This window comes from Nelusetta ayraudi, unplaced genomic scaffold, assembly GCF_046127955.1.
Source record: "Nelusetta ayraudi isolate G7.1 ecotype Tasmania unplaced genomic scaffold, CSIRO-AGI_Nayr_v1 ptg000011l, whole genome shotgun sequence".
Taxonomy (NCBI): domain Eukaryota; kingdom Metazoa; phylum Chordata; class Actinopteri; order Tetraodontiformes; family Monacanthidae; genus Nelusetta; species Nelusetta ayraudi.
In genome coordinates, this window is record NW_027466061.1 from 5,021,131 (window position 1) to 5,037,205 (window position 16,075).

Consider the following 16,075-nt stretch of genomic DNA (forward strand, 5'->3'; position numbering starts at 1 on the left):
CTTCCAAGTGTGTGCAAGAGGTTGATGAGAGAGGAGAGTATTGTTTATCGATGTTCGGGGCAAAAGTCTCCTTTTGTTTTTTACCCGACACTGGGACCATCCGTCAACTTGATTCTGCTATGTACATGGTCGCCAAAGTCGTGCAGTCGCAGCAGAAAGAGAACAGAATTTAATTTGATGGAAAATCAAATCAAAGCTAATGAGTTTTTATTGCTTGCTGACCTTATACTTTTATAATTAGTATTTAAGCCAACAAGGGAGTCCAAGGCTCCTTTTATTTAATATTTTGATTAAATTCCGTCTCAAAACAAAACAAAGCAAACAAACAAAGAATTGTTTTCATTGGAAAGACAATAAATTACTGATAAATCATTAAATCCTCCTCCAGAGCTGTAGAAACCAAAGGCTTAAAAACAGATGCTACATGCTGGGGGATGTACCCTTAAATACATGGCGAGTACTTAAATCAGTTTCACCAAAAACTGTGACATATGGTTGGCTCTGATGGTCAGTGGACCATTTTGATTTCTGTGTCCCCCTTTTCTCTCCGCAGGGAGCGGATCTAAAGCCAGCGGTGGAGACGAGTCGACATCAAAGCCCAGCATAAAAACGCAGGCAGAAGTCTCGTTCCAGACAAAAAGCGAGAGCGCGGCCCCCGATCGTCTCGCCTTGCAGCACCCTCGCTGGGTTTTCACCCAGTGCGTGTCGGAAGGGAGCCAGGCAAGGGGAGTGTTTGCACACTTTGAAGGAGTCGAGCTGGCTGGAATAGTGCAAATGGTGCAGCAGCAGCAGCAGCAGCAGCAGCGCCACCACCACCTACTTCCCTGGCAGCCCCACTTCAGCAAGTAAGTGCTCGAGTCATCAGTGCAATCAAGATGTCCGGCTTGTTCTCAAACTGACTTTCTTCTCAAACTGTGGCTCAGATGCCGCATTAAGCCTCAAGTAAGACTTTCACAACAAACTAAAATATTCCCCCAGCTGATGTATTGTTTTTTTCTTTATAATTATCAAAATAATTAAAAGAGAAACTGTATACAGAGCTATGTAATCAATTCCCTGACTTTTAAACAAAAACAAATCAATTAGAGTCCTTGAACCAATGATTTAAAGGTCCAGTGTGTAAAATTTTGAAGGAAGCCCAGTATTTAAGGGGGCGCCTGACAGCATGTTTCGTATTGAGGCGGGCTTCCTTAAATACTGGGCTTCCTTACAAAATGGTGCCGCAAGACGGCAGCTAACTAGGAGCCAGATCCTTATTACTCTATGTATATATTTCAACATATGAGAACCGTTCTAAGGGTAGGAAAACCAAATTACTTTTATTATACTTGTATACACACATACGCACTCAGATTAGCAAGAATCCACACAGAAAGAAAAGACCTCAGGTCAGAGTCGAACCCGCAACCATATTTCCTCAGTGCAGACAGACACGCGCACACACACACACGCACACACACACACACACACACACACACACACACACACACACACACACACACACACACACAGACAGTGTGAGTTGAAAGTCACGAGGCTCCCGGGCTTCAGCGAGTCGGAATGACGCCAGAAAAGCACCTTGGATGCACCTCTCTCGCAAATGGTGGCAGTAATTAAATAAGAGATAAACGAAGCCATTAAACAAACCAACACTTATCAATGCTTAAACAGTGAGCAATAAGGCCCGATTATCCCCCTCATTTTCAGCTTTTGGGAGAGAGGCCAAACAAAGCAATCAGTAAAGGTCGCACTTAAAGGCAGCGCTCATTAATGAAACTCGCTGAATCGCTGCCACAGGTCCGTTCTTCGAGGTGGACGCCGTCTCCCAGCCGCCTCCATGGGATTTTTTTTTTTCCAATTCCAAAGGCAGGACCCGCTTTTATGTCCTCACTTTTCAAAAGACGGCCCATAATTCCCATTTAAGCGGCCAGACAGAATTCATGAAGAAACTCGTCACGTTCCCCACATTGACTTCCTGCGACTGGGAGGGGCCGATCGTTGCAGCAACTCTCAACCACGTCCAGGGGTGAAACTCGGGTCGTGAAGATCCGGCGCCTCGAGAGATTCAGAGCGGCTCCTGCTTTAGATCCGACACTCCTACATATGGTGTTTGGCGCGGGAGGAGCCCACACAGACTGAGTCAGAGTCGAGCGCACCGCCGAGCTGGATCTTTTTTCAGCTGCCGGAGGCGGCATGTGTGCATTTATCCACCAACTTGTAGGAAAACACAGTAACGAATCTTCAAGAGTTTCCATTTGCTTTTGTTGAACGCATGTCAACCACTTCTCCACCTTTCAAACAAATTCAATTTATTTTAACAGGCCCCAAATTGTTTTCTGTGGTTCAATTTGCCTGTGGAGGGTATCCTGTTAGCGGAAAGTGAATTTTAATTGTGGCTAACGCTTGTTTTTTTTTATTCCGTCAAAGGAATACCATTTATTTCAGCTTTTAATTTCCCTTTAGGCAGCATGAAGGCTTTAAAACAGGATGGGGCAAGTGCTCCACGAAGGCGGAGAGCTATGAAAGGGAAAAGCAAAAACAGTGAGAGAGAGAGAGAGAAAGGGAGAGAGAAGCGATGGCACGTTCCAATGCCACAGAAATGAATACGCGGTTGAATAAAGGTGGCGATGCAAGCGAGAGAGCTTTCTTCGTCCATTTAGGCAGCGCCGCTTGTGAAGGCAGCGCCGATGATGGGCCCCAGACTAATGTGAGAAGAGGAGGGAGGACGGCGGCGGCACACAAAGGGAGAGAGAGGCTCTTCTGTCAGTCCACTCGTGGTTTCCACAAGCAGCAGCAGCAGCAGCAGATGCAAGAGGGGGAGACAAACACACCTCCTACCTACACACTGAAGCACTCTGTTCGAGTGCTGAATCCCCACATGTCCACCCTGTGTGTGTGTGTGTGTGTGTGTGCGCGCGCGTGTGTGTGCGTGGACAGGCAGCGACACGCTTTTATTTTGGACGGTGCAGCGTCAAAGATCCGACGTGCCAATTGGTGTTTGGAAGGTGTTGATGAGACGACGGATCTCCAAAGTGGCCAACAGGGAGATGAGCAGGAATATCGTGGGCTGAGAAGTCGCGAGCGTGGGAAGGAAAGTGGACCGACGATGGGTCCGGAGAAACTCTGGCCCTCTGGATTTCGGCACTGCCAGTTCTGATGGGTCCCCAGGCGGAGCGCTGGGTGTAAAGTGTCGTCAGGGGAAAACTCGTCTGCATGGATGCTCGCACCATGGGGAACACTTTAGTATTTTAATGGCAGGAGGAACTCTCGAGGAGTAAAACTGGATTTATTAAAAGTATAGAAGTCAATCTGCACTTATAAACTTTTTGTAGAAGCGTATACGTGGCAGACAAAGAGACACTTTTTAAACAATTTAAGCAGAATGAATTGAATCTAGGGAAAATATCCCCATAACCCTGAGTGCAGGAAGAAGCCGAAAGAAGCAAAATGGATGGATGGAGGGATGGATGGATGGAAAAGAGGTTCCTCACATTACCACTCTACTCTTCACACTCTTACATGAAGACTTGTATCAGTGTTATCAGTGGTATTAACTAAGTAGTGCTGTAGTAGGTGGGCTGTACACACGTCCCCGAGAAGGTGCAGGTGATTTTTCAAAAGTTTTTCAAGCTCCACCAGCAACACTTGTTGTTGGGCAAAGCAGCCCATCGCAATTCATAACGCTTTCACGCCTGAGGTGACCATCCGCCACAAATGTCATGGTGCTGTGTCACAGTGCCCTGAGGCAGGAACACACAGGCATAAGGAAAAACCCTGTGAGGTTGCGTGTGGGTTGACCAGCTTCTGCAAAACAACAGAGGAATATAAATGCAAATGGGATTGAGGGGAAAGATGTCCTGTTTTTGAAGCAGGAGATATGGCCCGGCTGTAAAAACACCCACAGCCGACGTTTCTTTATTTACCTGAACTTTATTTATAGTGCAGCAGTCACTGGGTGCAGCGGCTTTGTTTATGGACTCCCCCTGTCCTTCCACAAGCGCCGCACAACAGCCCGCATGCCAAGAGACGCTTCCTCGTTGTCTGCGCATGTGCCTGCATGGAAATACGGTGGCATCATGCAGAGGTGGTCTTCAGCGGTCTCAGTCAGCTGGTGCAGTGGTGGTATCTCGCCAGCAGGACTCCTAGCAAACAACACAGCGTCATCCAACTGATGGTGTGTTCCTTTTTTCTTTTATTAAAGATAATTGCATTTATTTTTGATATAAACACATAAACAACCATATTTATATGGCTCCCGTGGATTTGATGGGCATTTGTTTAAAAAGGAAGTCCCACTAACGAGGCTTCTGTCAAGCTGGAGAAAAAAATAATAATAACAAGCCATCACTCGTCAACAAACCATGACTAATTCTGTCGCGTAATGGTGACTTTGTTTCTGAATAACCACTTAATTGGCTTGGCACCAGCACTGCTGCATTGGGAAGCTGCCGTATGGTCAGCAGCAGCAGCAGCAGCAGCAGCAGCAGCAGCAGCAGCAGCAGCCTCGGAGCTGTTGAAGTCGTTTTTTCTCGAGAACAATAGAGGAGAATAGTTTGCGCTGTCGCCTCGCAGCTAGAAGGTCGCGCTTCGATCCCCTGGGCCCGCAGCGTCTCAGCATGGAGTTTGCATGTTTGTCCATGTGACAGCATGGCTTCTCTCCGGGACCTGCCGCTTCCTCCCGCACTCCAAAAACAGGACATGAGGTGAATTGGAAACTCCAAATTCATCTAGTTGTCAAACCTGCCTCATGTGGCTTTCTTTATGAAATATTGCCTATAATCCATGAAAATAATATATTCTGTAACATAAATAAATAACGCAGCGTTAGCTATTCCTTCCTCTACTCTGTGACACCAAAGTCAGTTTGTGACTTTCTTGCTTTTGTGCAGCATATGCCTCTGTTACCAAAAGACATTTTTATCAACAAAAGCCACGCTGCGATTAAAAATAAATAAATAAATGAATGAATAAACCAAAACTGTATTGCATGGTGTTGAATAAGAATAGCTAGGAATAATTGAAGAATACTTGAAAGGGAACAGATTTGGTTGCCTCATCAAGCTGCTGATGTTTTCTGGGCTGGTGTGTTTACAGCATGAGGTTTATTTCAAGGACCAGTTTACACTCTGGGGCACGTATATTTTTCACTTCATTTCAGCTCTTGGAAACGGTTGCTGTTCTCATTTATCAGAGGTGTTGGTGGTCCAGTCTGGCTGCCAGACATAACCTGACAGCCCTACAAAGGTGTCAAGGATGGAGAGAGGTTCTTACCTCGATGCTATCTGTGTTTCCTGGGTTGTTTGTCCTGGTGCGGCAGTTCATTTTCACCCTGAAAGCGCAGGGGTTGCTGGGGGGACCTCCCACAGCCCTCTGTTTATATTGCAACTTGTCAGGGTTGAATTCAAATATAACCAATTAAGCTAACCAAGCTTCCCCCCTCTCCTTTTCTCACAAAAAAAATCCAATCAGAGTCCCAGCTGAAGCGTGACAACCACAGGCTGACTCCGCGCCTCAAAGGCAGGAGATAAATTTGCCATTGTGAGTCCCGTTTAAAATGATCAAGTATGTTTTCTCAAATGGAGACTTGTCCTAAGAATAAACTTTTCGCTCTCTCTGGTAAAACAGAGTCAGAATGGAGAGGAGAGAGGAGAGAGGAGGGGAAAAAAACCAGCGGCACTGAAAGCATTTCAAATCATTGGAGAAGGCAGGCAGGCTTGATCAAAGACTCTATTATGACCAGTGACACAGCCTGACACATTTCAAGTTTTCTTAGCCTGCACAGCTTGTGCTATCTCCCCGAATCACGCAGCAAATGTGACGGAACAGCAAATCTACCGCAGTAAGCCTTTGTGTTTTTGTTTTTTTCCAAATGGCCCCAGTTATAAAATCAGGAGGCATGTAGGTCAGATGCGTCATTAATTAGCAAACAAAAGCAGGAAGCACAGTTTATGGGAGGGAGTGATTTCAAATTACAAAGAGCAAATTAATCTGTTGATGCAGTCGGGAGGAAAGGGGAGCGCAGTGAGGTTACGACACTGTGCTCTAAATGCTTGTGTGGCCATTAAAGTGCTGTTCAAAAGGAGCAGGTGTGAGACAGCAGTCGGGACGTTGCAAACAGAGGTCTTTAAATAATGTGGAAGATTTCATGTGACTGATGAGAGAAGGTACTAAGGATGATGTCATGTTGTTAGTGGCCCTATTTTCACTCAGCCATTGCTTTAGGATGTACATTAAAATATACATTTATATTATATATAATTATTGTGAAACATTATATAAAAAGTAGCTGCTTATACTCATACTGGTAAACATTTTAAGTGCCCTCAGACAGTTACATGATGAAAACGTGTATTTATTCATATATCTAAAAGGTCAGAAATGAAGGAAAAACTCAAATTACTACTACCTACTTCATTTAGCCTGATAAGTGAAGTACTTTTCTACATTTTACAGAAGGTACTAATGAAATTTGCTATTTGTAATATCACAAAGGGCACCTGTACTTCACACACCCTTTCCCAGGTTAGTGAGGTTTTGCTTGGTTCACCCCACCTCACTGCTGCCTTGCTGTGTATCAAAGCACAAAGCACCTTTTTATTTATTTTTTTTTTATCAGCAACCTTATGTATTTACAGCAGGTTGTAAATAGAAGGCTAAATATGCTGTATTTGGGAGACTATTGATTTTTTTCCCTTTTGGATAATCAATAATGCTGCTTCACTAGTGTAGAATGAGAAGGAGGTTGATTTTGCATAAATTCAGTTGGTAAAATGAAAGTGACCTTATTGATCAGTGTAATCCTGCTGTTGGCAAACATTTATAATAAACGTCTCTCCAGAAGCTGCCGGCATTGTGTAAGATTTGTTCCCACAGTTGCAGACAGTGTACATATTTGCTGCAAGAGGAGCTGTGGCCCTTTTGTTAATGCTGCGAGGATTTACCTGTAATCCTGTTGTCTGCAGGAAGGATGCTGCTGTATCCAAACACATCCAAACGCAGCGGCTGCAGCTGCACTGGGTGGGACCAGGAGCGAATCTGATGGTGCCACAGCACAACATATTAAGAACATGCTCTGTAAAAAATAAAACATGTCATGGAGCCGTGGAGCCATAGATCACGACACTTGACTGTGAGCCACAAAGTCACCAACGGACCAAACCCCCCCAGGAAGAAAACTGCACATCTGCAACAGTGAATTATGTCAAACACTCGGCTGCAGCCGCTGCACTATCTTTATAACACTGCCACTGTGCACTTTCAGAGCAATAAAGGGCACAATTAATCTGTGGCTCTAGTATTTATTTGTGTCGTGCCCTGCATTTTCCTATACAGCAGAAGAGGGGGAATAGTTACTTACTTTCTGAATGTGGTGCACTGTAGTAAGAGAAATATACTGTGACGTAGCTCCCTTTCACTTTAGTTTTCTAAGTGCATGTCAAGTTTTATTTTTGTTACCTGATCTTTGATTAACTATTGAACTGATCACACACTTTTCAGGTCTCTTGTATTCACAGTATTCACACTTTTAAGAATAAAAGCAGATGCAATAATACCAATATTTTGACCAGAATATCTATCTATCTATCTATCTATCTATCTATCTATCTATCTATCTATCTGTCTGTCTGTCTGTCTGTCTATACATGTATATAGAAATATATGTACTGTATGTATGATGGAAAATTCATTACTAATTAAGACATGTTGCTCAGTCTCCATTACCAACTTTTATGTAACTACTTTTTTAATAGATTTTGAAAAACGAGTTAAGGTTTGAGTTAATAATGAATATAAATGTTGACATTAGCATCCGTTCTGGCCATTAAGTGGATTGTCGTTCAAATGTGTGTGAGGAGGAAATGTTCTACTTTTCCCCCACTTATTTATTTATTTTTTAACGCTACAGATCCATGTTTGGATTACAACTTTTTCTCTTTGTGTATATAAATTCTCTCTCTCTCTCTCTCTCTCTCTCTCTCTCTCTCTCTCTCTCTCTCTCTCTCTCTCTCTCTCTTTCTCTTTCTCTCTCTCTCTCTGATTTAATGGCCCAAAGATTATGGCACATTACAGCAAAGGCAAGGTCTCTTAGCTGGTATATTACAAGAGGCACTATGTGCACGCACAAGCAAAACCCTGCAACCTCTGCGATTAATCACGTGGAATAAGCCATGCTTTCCTGGACCCTTTCATTATTTTGCTGTATCTCAGATAGCCCATTTTATTCCTGTCATCGCCGCAACCAACCTGCTTTGCGTCATCTCTTCCTCGATCCCATATTATCTGCCTGTCAATATAAAATCCCATGGACATGTCACAAGATAAGCTATGAACTACTGCAACCCCTGCCTCACCCCCTTTGGTCATCCGAAATCCAGGTTCCTGTTTTTCCCCGTCCAATTCCTCTGTGGCCGTCTTAGTGGGGGGAGGGGATTGAAAGGTCTTGCTCAGAGCTGCTTTCTGTCACTCTCTCCCCCTCTTTTTTTTTTTGTCTGCATGTAAATCGATCCAGTCTTGGTCTCCGGTATTAGATTGGGGGGTTGTTGTGTATACTGTACTCTGCCTGAGGCGGCGGCCTGTCTGGCTAACACATTACCCTGCGTCTCTGCTTTACTCACTGTGACAGATCACTGAAATGTAGACTGCAACCGCACAGATTGTCTCCATATGGGTTAATGTTTGCGCCGCTATCGTGCATGGGTAGGCAAACACATAGCGGCAAATGTTCACAAAGGGCACGCCGGTGCTCCCTCTTTGTATTTCCTTTCATAAATAGAAAAATGAGCAACCACGATGACACACACACACACACACACACACACACACACACACACACACACACACACACACACAAAATGCCCTGAAATGACTGTCTGCTATTCTTCCCAGAAACCTGCTTAATCCGCAGAATCACAGCTCAATGTGCTCCATTAATCCCTCAGACTCCGATCACCACTTCAATCTCACACCGAATCTATCTTGGTTTTTTTGTTTTGTTTTGTTTTTTTTCAGAGCTGACCCAAATACACCAGTGTTCAGAGTCGCCGCTGATGCTCCTGGGATTCAAAAGTCGTCCATTCCTCAGCACCACTCAGCCTCACGCGAGGGCAAAGGCACGCCTTTACACCATACTGCCTCAGCCTCCTTCCTTTTTGTACCAGGCGGTTCAAAGTGCATAAACAATATTGCCTTTTAAGAATTTCAAAGACAATTTTACTCCCTGGATACCCCACTTGAAGTGTTGTGACACCACTTCGGGGCATTGAGCGGTGAGAGGTATGAAACAGACGCGGAGATGGCTTTTGATGATTAGTGAGTACTGAGGGGTGACGTGTTTAAATGCTGACAGACGTGGCTCTGAAAACTTAAAAAGGGAAAAAAAAATTACACGGTGGCAAATGACTACTTTTGTTGTTCTGAAACCTCTAAGCAAAATTGTTTTTATAGACGCATCAGTATTATTCCCAAGTCTCAGGTTGAGTGAAGAAACAATTACGGTACAATATGCTGGAGAAGAGAGGGTATACAAATATTGATTGCAGTAACAATCCGTCTGGTCAAATTTGTAAATAGAATAAACAACGTGTTGCTGGAATATAAAATGGATAGGATCATTTGAAAAAAATGTTTTTTTTCTTGTCAAAGAAATCTTTAAAAACTGTTTATTCCTCCATTTGTTAAAAATCTTGGAATAAAGGCGGACAACAACCGGCTCTCTTAAATCGCATCCAGCCACTCTTAATTAAGGTCAGCACTGATTGATTGTGTTGTTTGATGCACGCACATCTGTGAGCTCTATGTGAGAAATGGAACATTTGCTAATAAGATGTATTGAGGGCTTCTTAGTCAACACTCTCACTGCATTTTGCAAAAAATACCAGACATAGACCTGAGCCTAACACTCAAAACCAAAAATACAGACTTTTTTTCAGTTCCTTTAAAAGAAAAACAGAAAAAAATGAAAACCTTGACACAACGCTTTACATGTGTGCAACATGATTCTTGGAAGTGTTTGACTGGTACTCAGGTGCAGCAGGAATCTGTTTCCTGTTTTTCCCACCCATTAAGTAGTTCTGAAGGCTCTATTAAAGTTTAATGACTAGCATGTTTGTAGCAATACTTCTTACTAAATAAGTGGGAAAAAGTGGTCTCAAATCCCTCCATTTCTTTTCCAAAGTGCTCAAATAGAGAAACAATGGTCATAGACATCAAATGTCCCACGGCCCACAGCAGCTGGGCGACTCCTGGAATCTGTTGTTGTTTTGTTCTGTTTCGTTTTAATGGTAATTGAGTGTGCTTGAGGATGAGTGAAATGTCAACAAAGTTTGTCGATGGAATCTTCATTTTGGAAATGAACAAACGCACTCTTATCAAGCTCACAAGTACACTCAACTCCCCAAAGAGTTGTAATTTATTTAGTTAATTATCTTGCTGTCGTAGTAACACTCCTGGGAGTCTTGTAATCTGCATGACAGCCGACTGGCTCTGGCAGATCACTTTGGATTTGTGAGAAAATCAATAGTACAGCCCGACTGTGTTTGCTGCTGTGTGGGCCTTAAAGGTTTGACTAATGGCTCTGGCTATTGAAGACAGTGATAGGCTCAAGTTGTCACTGTCTTGCAATTTTACAGTTTCCAAATCTTGCTTGTCAATAATATACTTACTGCTATGAAACATCTCGCTTAATCACCAACATCAACAACTTGGGGTGCCAGTCATTTTGAGTACAGGTCATGTACAAGTACAGTCACCGCAAATATTTAATTTCCTCCTGTCTAATCTGCTTTCTGCTATAGATTATATCTTTCTCCCACTATTTTACAGTCACTTAGTCTCCTTGTGTCAAATGGAAACCAGAAAGAGTTTACAGTTTTTTTTTATCCATTTGCTAAGTTATTTTGGTTCAATCACTAAACATAAATTACTGTTTCTGAACTTGAGGGGTTTGAAGGGTTTTTGATGCTTGTTTGATTCTTTCAAGTATTCATATTTGTACATAAGGCTTAAATCTACAAGATTTTCTGGACTGTTTGTTCAGTGAATGACACTCTGCAGTTTAGCCCTGTAGCTGCTGCTGCCTTGTAATCTCAGATTACAGTTGTAAATTCAACATGGTGGTTACTGGCCTCACAGGCCTCTTTCTGTTTTTGTCTTTGAAGCCATACCAGTGTAAAACTGTGATGGAGATGCTAAAAGAGCCATCTGTATGAGCACGTCTCCCTGAGTTCACTGATTAACTCTTTGAAAGCATGCTTATGGTCTAAAGATGTGCTCTTAGAAATCCACTAAAATTCACTAATTAATTTGTGCCTCCCCAACTGACTGCAATTTGTCTTTCTATTCTAGGGTGGTGGTCACAGGATTCCAACTCGGCGTGCTGATTTGAGGATTAACGTCAGAGAGGGGGAAAAAAGACAGCGCTCATCTTTGACAAAATGGATCCCAGGGGTGTGGTCGGACTGCAGGCTCTGCTCCCTCTGTTTTTTGTTTGGTTGACACTACAAGCTGGCTTGTTCCAGCTTGCCTCAGCCTCTATACAAGGATACATCGGAGACAGGGACATGATTTGCCCATCTGTATGCAGGTGTGATGAGGACTTTATATACTGTAATGACCGTGGCCTGAGCTCCATCCCGTCACTGCCTCCTTCAGCGTCCGTTCTCTACCTTCAGAACAACCACATAAACAACCCCGGCTTACCCACCTCCTTGGAGCACCATCTTGCTGTTCGCGTCGTCTACCTCTATGATAATGAACTGGATGAATTCCCCCTTCACTTGCCTCCGTCTGTTCGTGAGCTGCATTTGCAGGACAACAACATTCGCACTATCCCTCGCAGTGCACTTGCTAGGATGCCCCTGCTAGAGAAGCTCCACCTGGACGACAACTCCATTTCCACTGTCAGCATTGAGGACCAGGCCTTTGCGGACAACCCACGCTTGCGCTTGCTTTTCCTCTCACGCAACCACTTGTCTAGTATCCCCTCAGGACTGCCTGCCTCTCTAGAAGAACTGCGCTTGGATGACAACCGCATCTCCACTATCCCAACCCATGCCTTCCGAGGCCTGGCCTCACTTAGGTGTCTTGTACTGGATGGAAACCTTCTGGCAAACCAGCGCATCGCCGACGACACGTTCTCCCGCCTCTCCAACTTGACAGAGCTGTCCTTAGTTCGGAACTCCCTCCAGACCCCTCCTGTCAACCTGCCTAGTGCCCATTTGCAGCGACTGTCTTTACAGGAAAATGCCCTGACTCATATGCCTCGTGGTTCTTTGGATGGCATGCGCAGACTTCAGAGGCTGGACCTGTCAGGAAACAACCTGACCACACTGCCAAGAGGACTGTTCAAAGACTTGGACAGTCTTGGTCAACTGCTCGTGCGGGGTAATTCATGGCACTGTGGCTGTAATTTGCGCTGGTTGTATGACTGGCTACACACCCGGGGTAACACCATTACAGTCCGAGGCCTCACGTGTCACAGTCCTGACAAAGTAAGGGACATGCCATTGATAGACCTCAACAGCGAGATGGAAGAGTGTGAAGTGGTGAGGACAGCTGGGACTAAAGACAGAATAGGTGGAGGAGCATTTGACAGCTCGACTACACAGACTCCCCCACAAGGTTCTCTCTTTACCCTTCGCTCAAGGCGACTTGGTCTGGGGCTTCCTGATTCCGCCTTAGACTACACTCTCAGTAGCAGTGGTGTGGGAAAGAGCCTAGCTCTTAATGTGAAGCCCCTTTCTCACAGCAGCATCCGTGTAACTTGGAGTGTGGCTCAGCCAAGCTCCTCATTCCGGCTGAGCTGGCTCCGTCTGGGTAACGGCAAAGCCATGGGGTCAATCACAGAGACTCTTGTTCGGGGTGACCGCCGAGAATACCTGCTCACCGCGCTGCAGCCACGCTCCGGTTACATTATTTGCATGGTGCCTCTCCCTGCTAGCTCAGAAGGGAAAGGGCCAGTTTCTGGAGATGTTGACTCAGAAGAGTCCCTGGTATGTGCAAAAGCTGAAACCTCGGACCTTAGCCCACTTGAGGAGGAAGAGAATGCAGACTCGCAGCACATAACTGTGCTTCCCTTGGCAGGAATAATTGGTGGGGCCACTGCTATTGTGTCTTTGGCTCTGATTTTTGGTGTATTCTGCTGGTACGGGCATAGAACTGGGCATTTGTGTCCCCGAGACCACTACACTCGCAGCAGCGCTCGGAAGAGCAAAAACTATGACGATTACATTGAATCAGGCACCAAGAAGGACAACACCATCTTGGAGATCCGTGGTCCAGGGTTTCAGATGACACCAATGGCAGCATGTCAACCAATGCAGCCTAAACCATTGCGAGAGGATTACATCATTCATACCATATTTCCATCCAATGGCACCGGTCTCTACAAAGGTGCCAATCATGTTTCGAATGCTGGACATGGCACCAACCGTGGCTATAGAGACGGAGGAATCCCAGACATTGACTACTGTTACACATGATGTATTTACCAGATCCTGTTCACAGTGTTATTGGTAAACTGTATAGATGCACAATTTCCCTTCGCATGGACACTTCTGAAGCACCCCTCTGTGCCTTCTTCTTCTGGTCTCCCATTCCAAATTACTTGCTGTTCACTGCACTGAAAGGACTGTATGTGATTAAGTATAACTGAGGCCATGTGGGAACAGTCCAATCAGCAGCCTGTGCTCAAGGTGTAAATGCACAGCTGACTGTTTCTCCACCATCTTAGTAACGGCCCGTATACTTTTTCTTTTCTGCTCTTTCCCTGTGTCATGTAAGCAAAGAATGTATACATGGAGAAAAGGTCAGACTCAGCGCAAGTAGTGTTCCGAGTGCACACACAGGAGGCACAGCAGTCATCTGAAAAATGAAATTCACAAAGACACACTGACTTTTCTGGTACTATTTCCTGCTTGCCATTCATACATAATATGTAGTCTAATCGATTCATTGTCTCAGATGCCTCAACTATATTGATGTGCCCTACCAGCTATCCAAGGAAAGGGCTTTTGTAAAGCTGTGAATTGTTCTATTTCAAACAACCCAATAACCACATGTCTTAAAGTAGGCTTGTATTACTTAATTCAGTTGTTGACAGGTTGAAGCTCTTATCAGAGCAGGTCAGCCTTGGTTATACCTCTCAAGTCCATTCACCTGAAATCAGTATTGTAGTGCTGCGTCAAGAGATGCGACACTTGTGTTGTGTAGATAATTTGTTTAGATACAGACTGGGCTGTCTTTCAGAAAGGCTTTGCTATTTTTATCAGTGATTTGTTTAGTAATCAAATCCTGCAGAGCTTGCTTTCTTGATTCATTTCTTTCTTTCTTATGTGCTGTTTTTTATTATTATTATTTGGTCTCTGTTTAAATATTTTTTAAAGAATATTTTCACCCCGATGCTTGTCGTGACTGTTGAAACTTGGCTTTGATAAAGCATTTCTTTTATCTTAACAATAGAATAATAGAGGTGAAGAAAATATCCTGATAGCTGTCTCCAGGTTCACATTTTCTCAAAATGAGCAAAGTGTTTTTCTTAATACACAGTTTGAAAATTAGACCCCGTCAAAAGGACTAGCAGGACTTTCTAGGACAGGTAGAGAAAATAACCTCATTCAGTCTTTTTTCATTTTTGACTCTCCGACCCTGTGAACTCCATTGCTGACTTCTGGCTGCAAAATGAAGGCTCTGACAGCATTCACCGAGAATCCAGACTGGTCAAAATACTAATGCGGATCCTCATGTGTGAGGCGGACTCTAATTAAGTGAACCTTGAAATAAGGGCAAGAACTGTGAGTGAGACTGAGAGGACTCAAACCGTAACACTGTTGACCTGCACTGTGGAGCAGCAGCCCGGCTACGGCTGCAAGGACGGACTGGTGAGAAAACTTGCGGGTTGGGGTGGGCTCCTCAGTAAAGTGATTTCATTGCTGTTTGTTTTAGCAATGTCAAAAGGTCTCCGCTCATTCCACCTCTTTTATTACTGAGCAGCACTAAAAATGTAAATGTGTTAGCACTTAGCAGGGAACTGGGATAAATGTAACGACAGGTGCGGTGAGACGGTGGGTACAAAAACATCTAGGGGGCCTGGGAAAGACTTGATGAAGACTGAAGAATTGATGACTACGGTGCGGTGGAGTTCAGCCATGCATAAATCTGTTCGTCATACTCCGCTTCACACCTTTGGGTTCAATATTTTTCATCGGTTGTTTACCACTGTTCGCTTCTGAAGGGGAAACCAATTGTGCTTCCTTGACTCTTCTGTCCGCTAGAATTACACACAGTGGTGTCGGATAATGTCAGTGGAATGTATTTTTTCTTTCTTTTGTTCCTTGCACCCAAAATCACTGGCTTAAGTGAACAGCATTCTGACCCAGCTAATTCTGTTTTGGGGGAATGTTGATGTAGTCTAGTTACTACCTTACAGTGGGTTTATTCGAGTCACATACATCATTTGTACAAATAAAATCATGGCCACAGCCACATGAATATTTTTGCTGGTGAAATTATAGAGTTACGGTGCCATAACCTTGCGTTTTAAAAGAAAAGAAAAAGAAACTTCTGTGAATCTGAGATATGTGTGGAATTTGCTTTATGAACTCATCTTCAGAGGGGATCAATAAAAAATTTTATAATCTTGTTATTACTGTAACCTCTTATTTCACCTCATGCCCAAGGATAGTGTTGCTGTCTCTCTGCTCTTAAGGAAACATAGGGATGCATTTTCTATTTCAAGAAACTGAGCAAATATCTGGCCTACATATAATTTCCATTTGATGAAGGTCCTGAGTAGTGCTGGGATACAATGAGGCCAACACCAGCCTGAGGCCAGGCACTTGCAACTTGCTGAGATGCAGCGTGGAAGTCAACAGGCAGCTGCCCTTCGTGACTGCATGTTGGACACGCAAAGCCTGAGACTCCAAGGCTGAATAACCTTGGCTCCAAATAAACAACTTCATCAAAAGGTTTCAAATGGAGGAGAGACTGAGATTTCGGGCCTTTCAGTACTGAAACTCGAGAGTGAGTTGAGAGCAAATGTTTTTTGGGGGGGGGTTGTTTATTAACTGCCCTGCCTGTC

The 16,075-nt window shown here is 44.1% G+C and overlaps 1 protein-coding gene across 1 annotated transcript; it reads left to right on the forward strand.

The window, feature by feature from the left end:
- The first annotated feature begins 558 nt into the window (after nt 1-558).
- flrt1a (fibronectin leucine rich transmembrane protein 1a) lies at nt 559-15,638 on the forward strand. The gene is made up of 2 exons (XM_076020200.1): nt 559-845; nt 11,344-15,638. The coding sequence occupies exon 2, from the start codon at nt 11,433-11,435 to the stop codon at nt 13,476-13,478; it is 2,046 nt and encodes a 681-aa protein (XP_075876315.1). The 5' UTR covers nt 559-845; nt 11,344-11,432; the 3' UTR covers nt 13,479-15,638.
- Nucleotides 15,639-16,075: the final 437 nt, after the last annotated feature.

Coding starts and splice junctions, on each gene's coding strand:
- flrt1a (XM_076020200.1), top strand. CDS start 11,433: ATGGATCCCAGGGGTGTGGTCGGACTGCAGGCTCTGCTCCCTCTGTTT.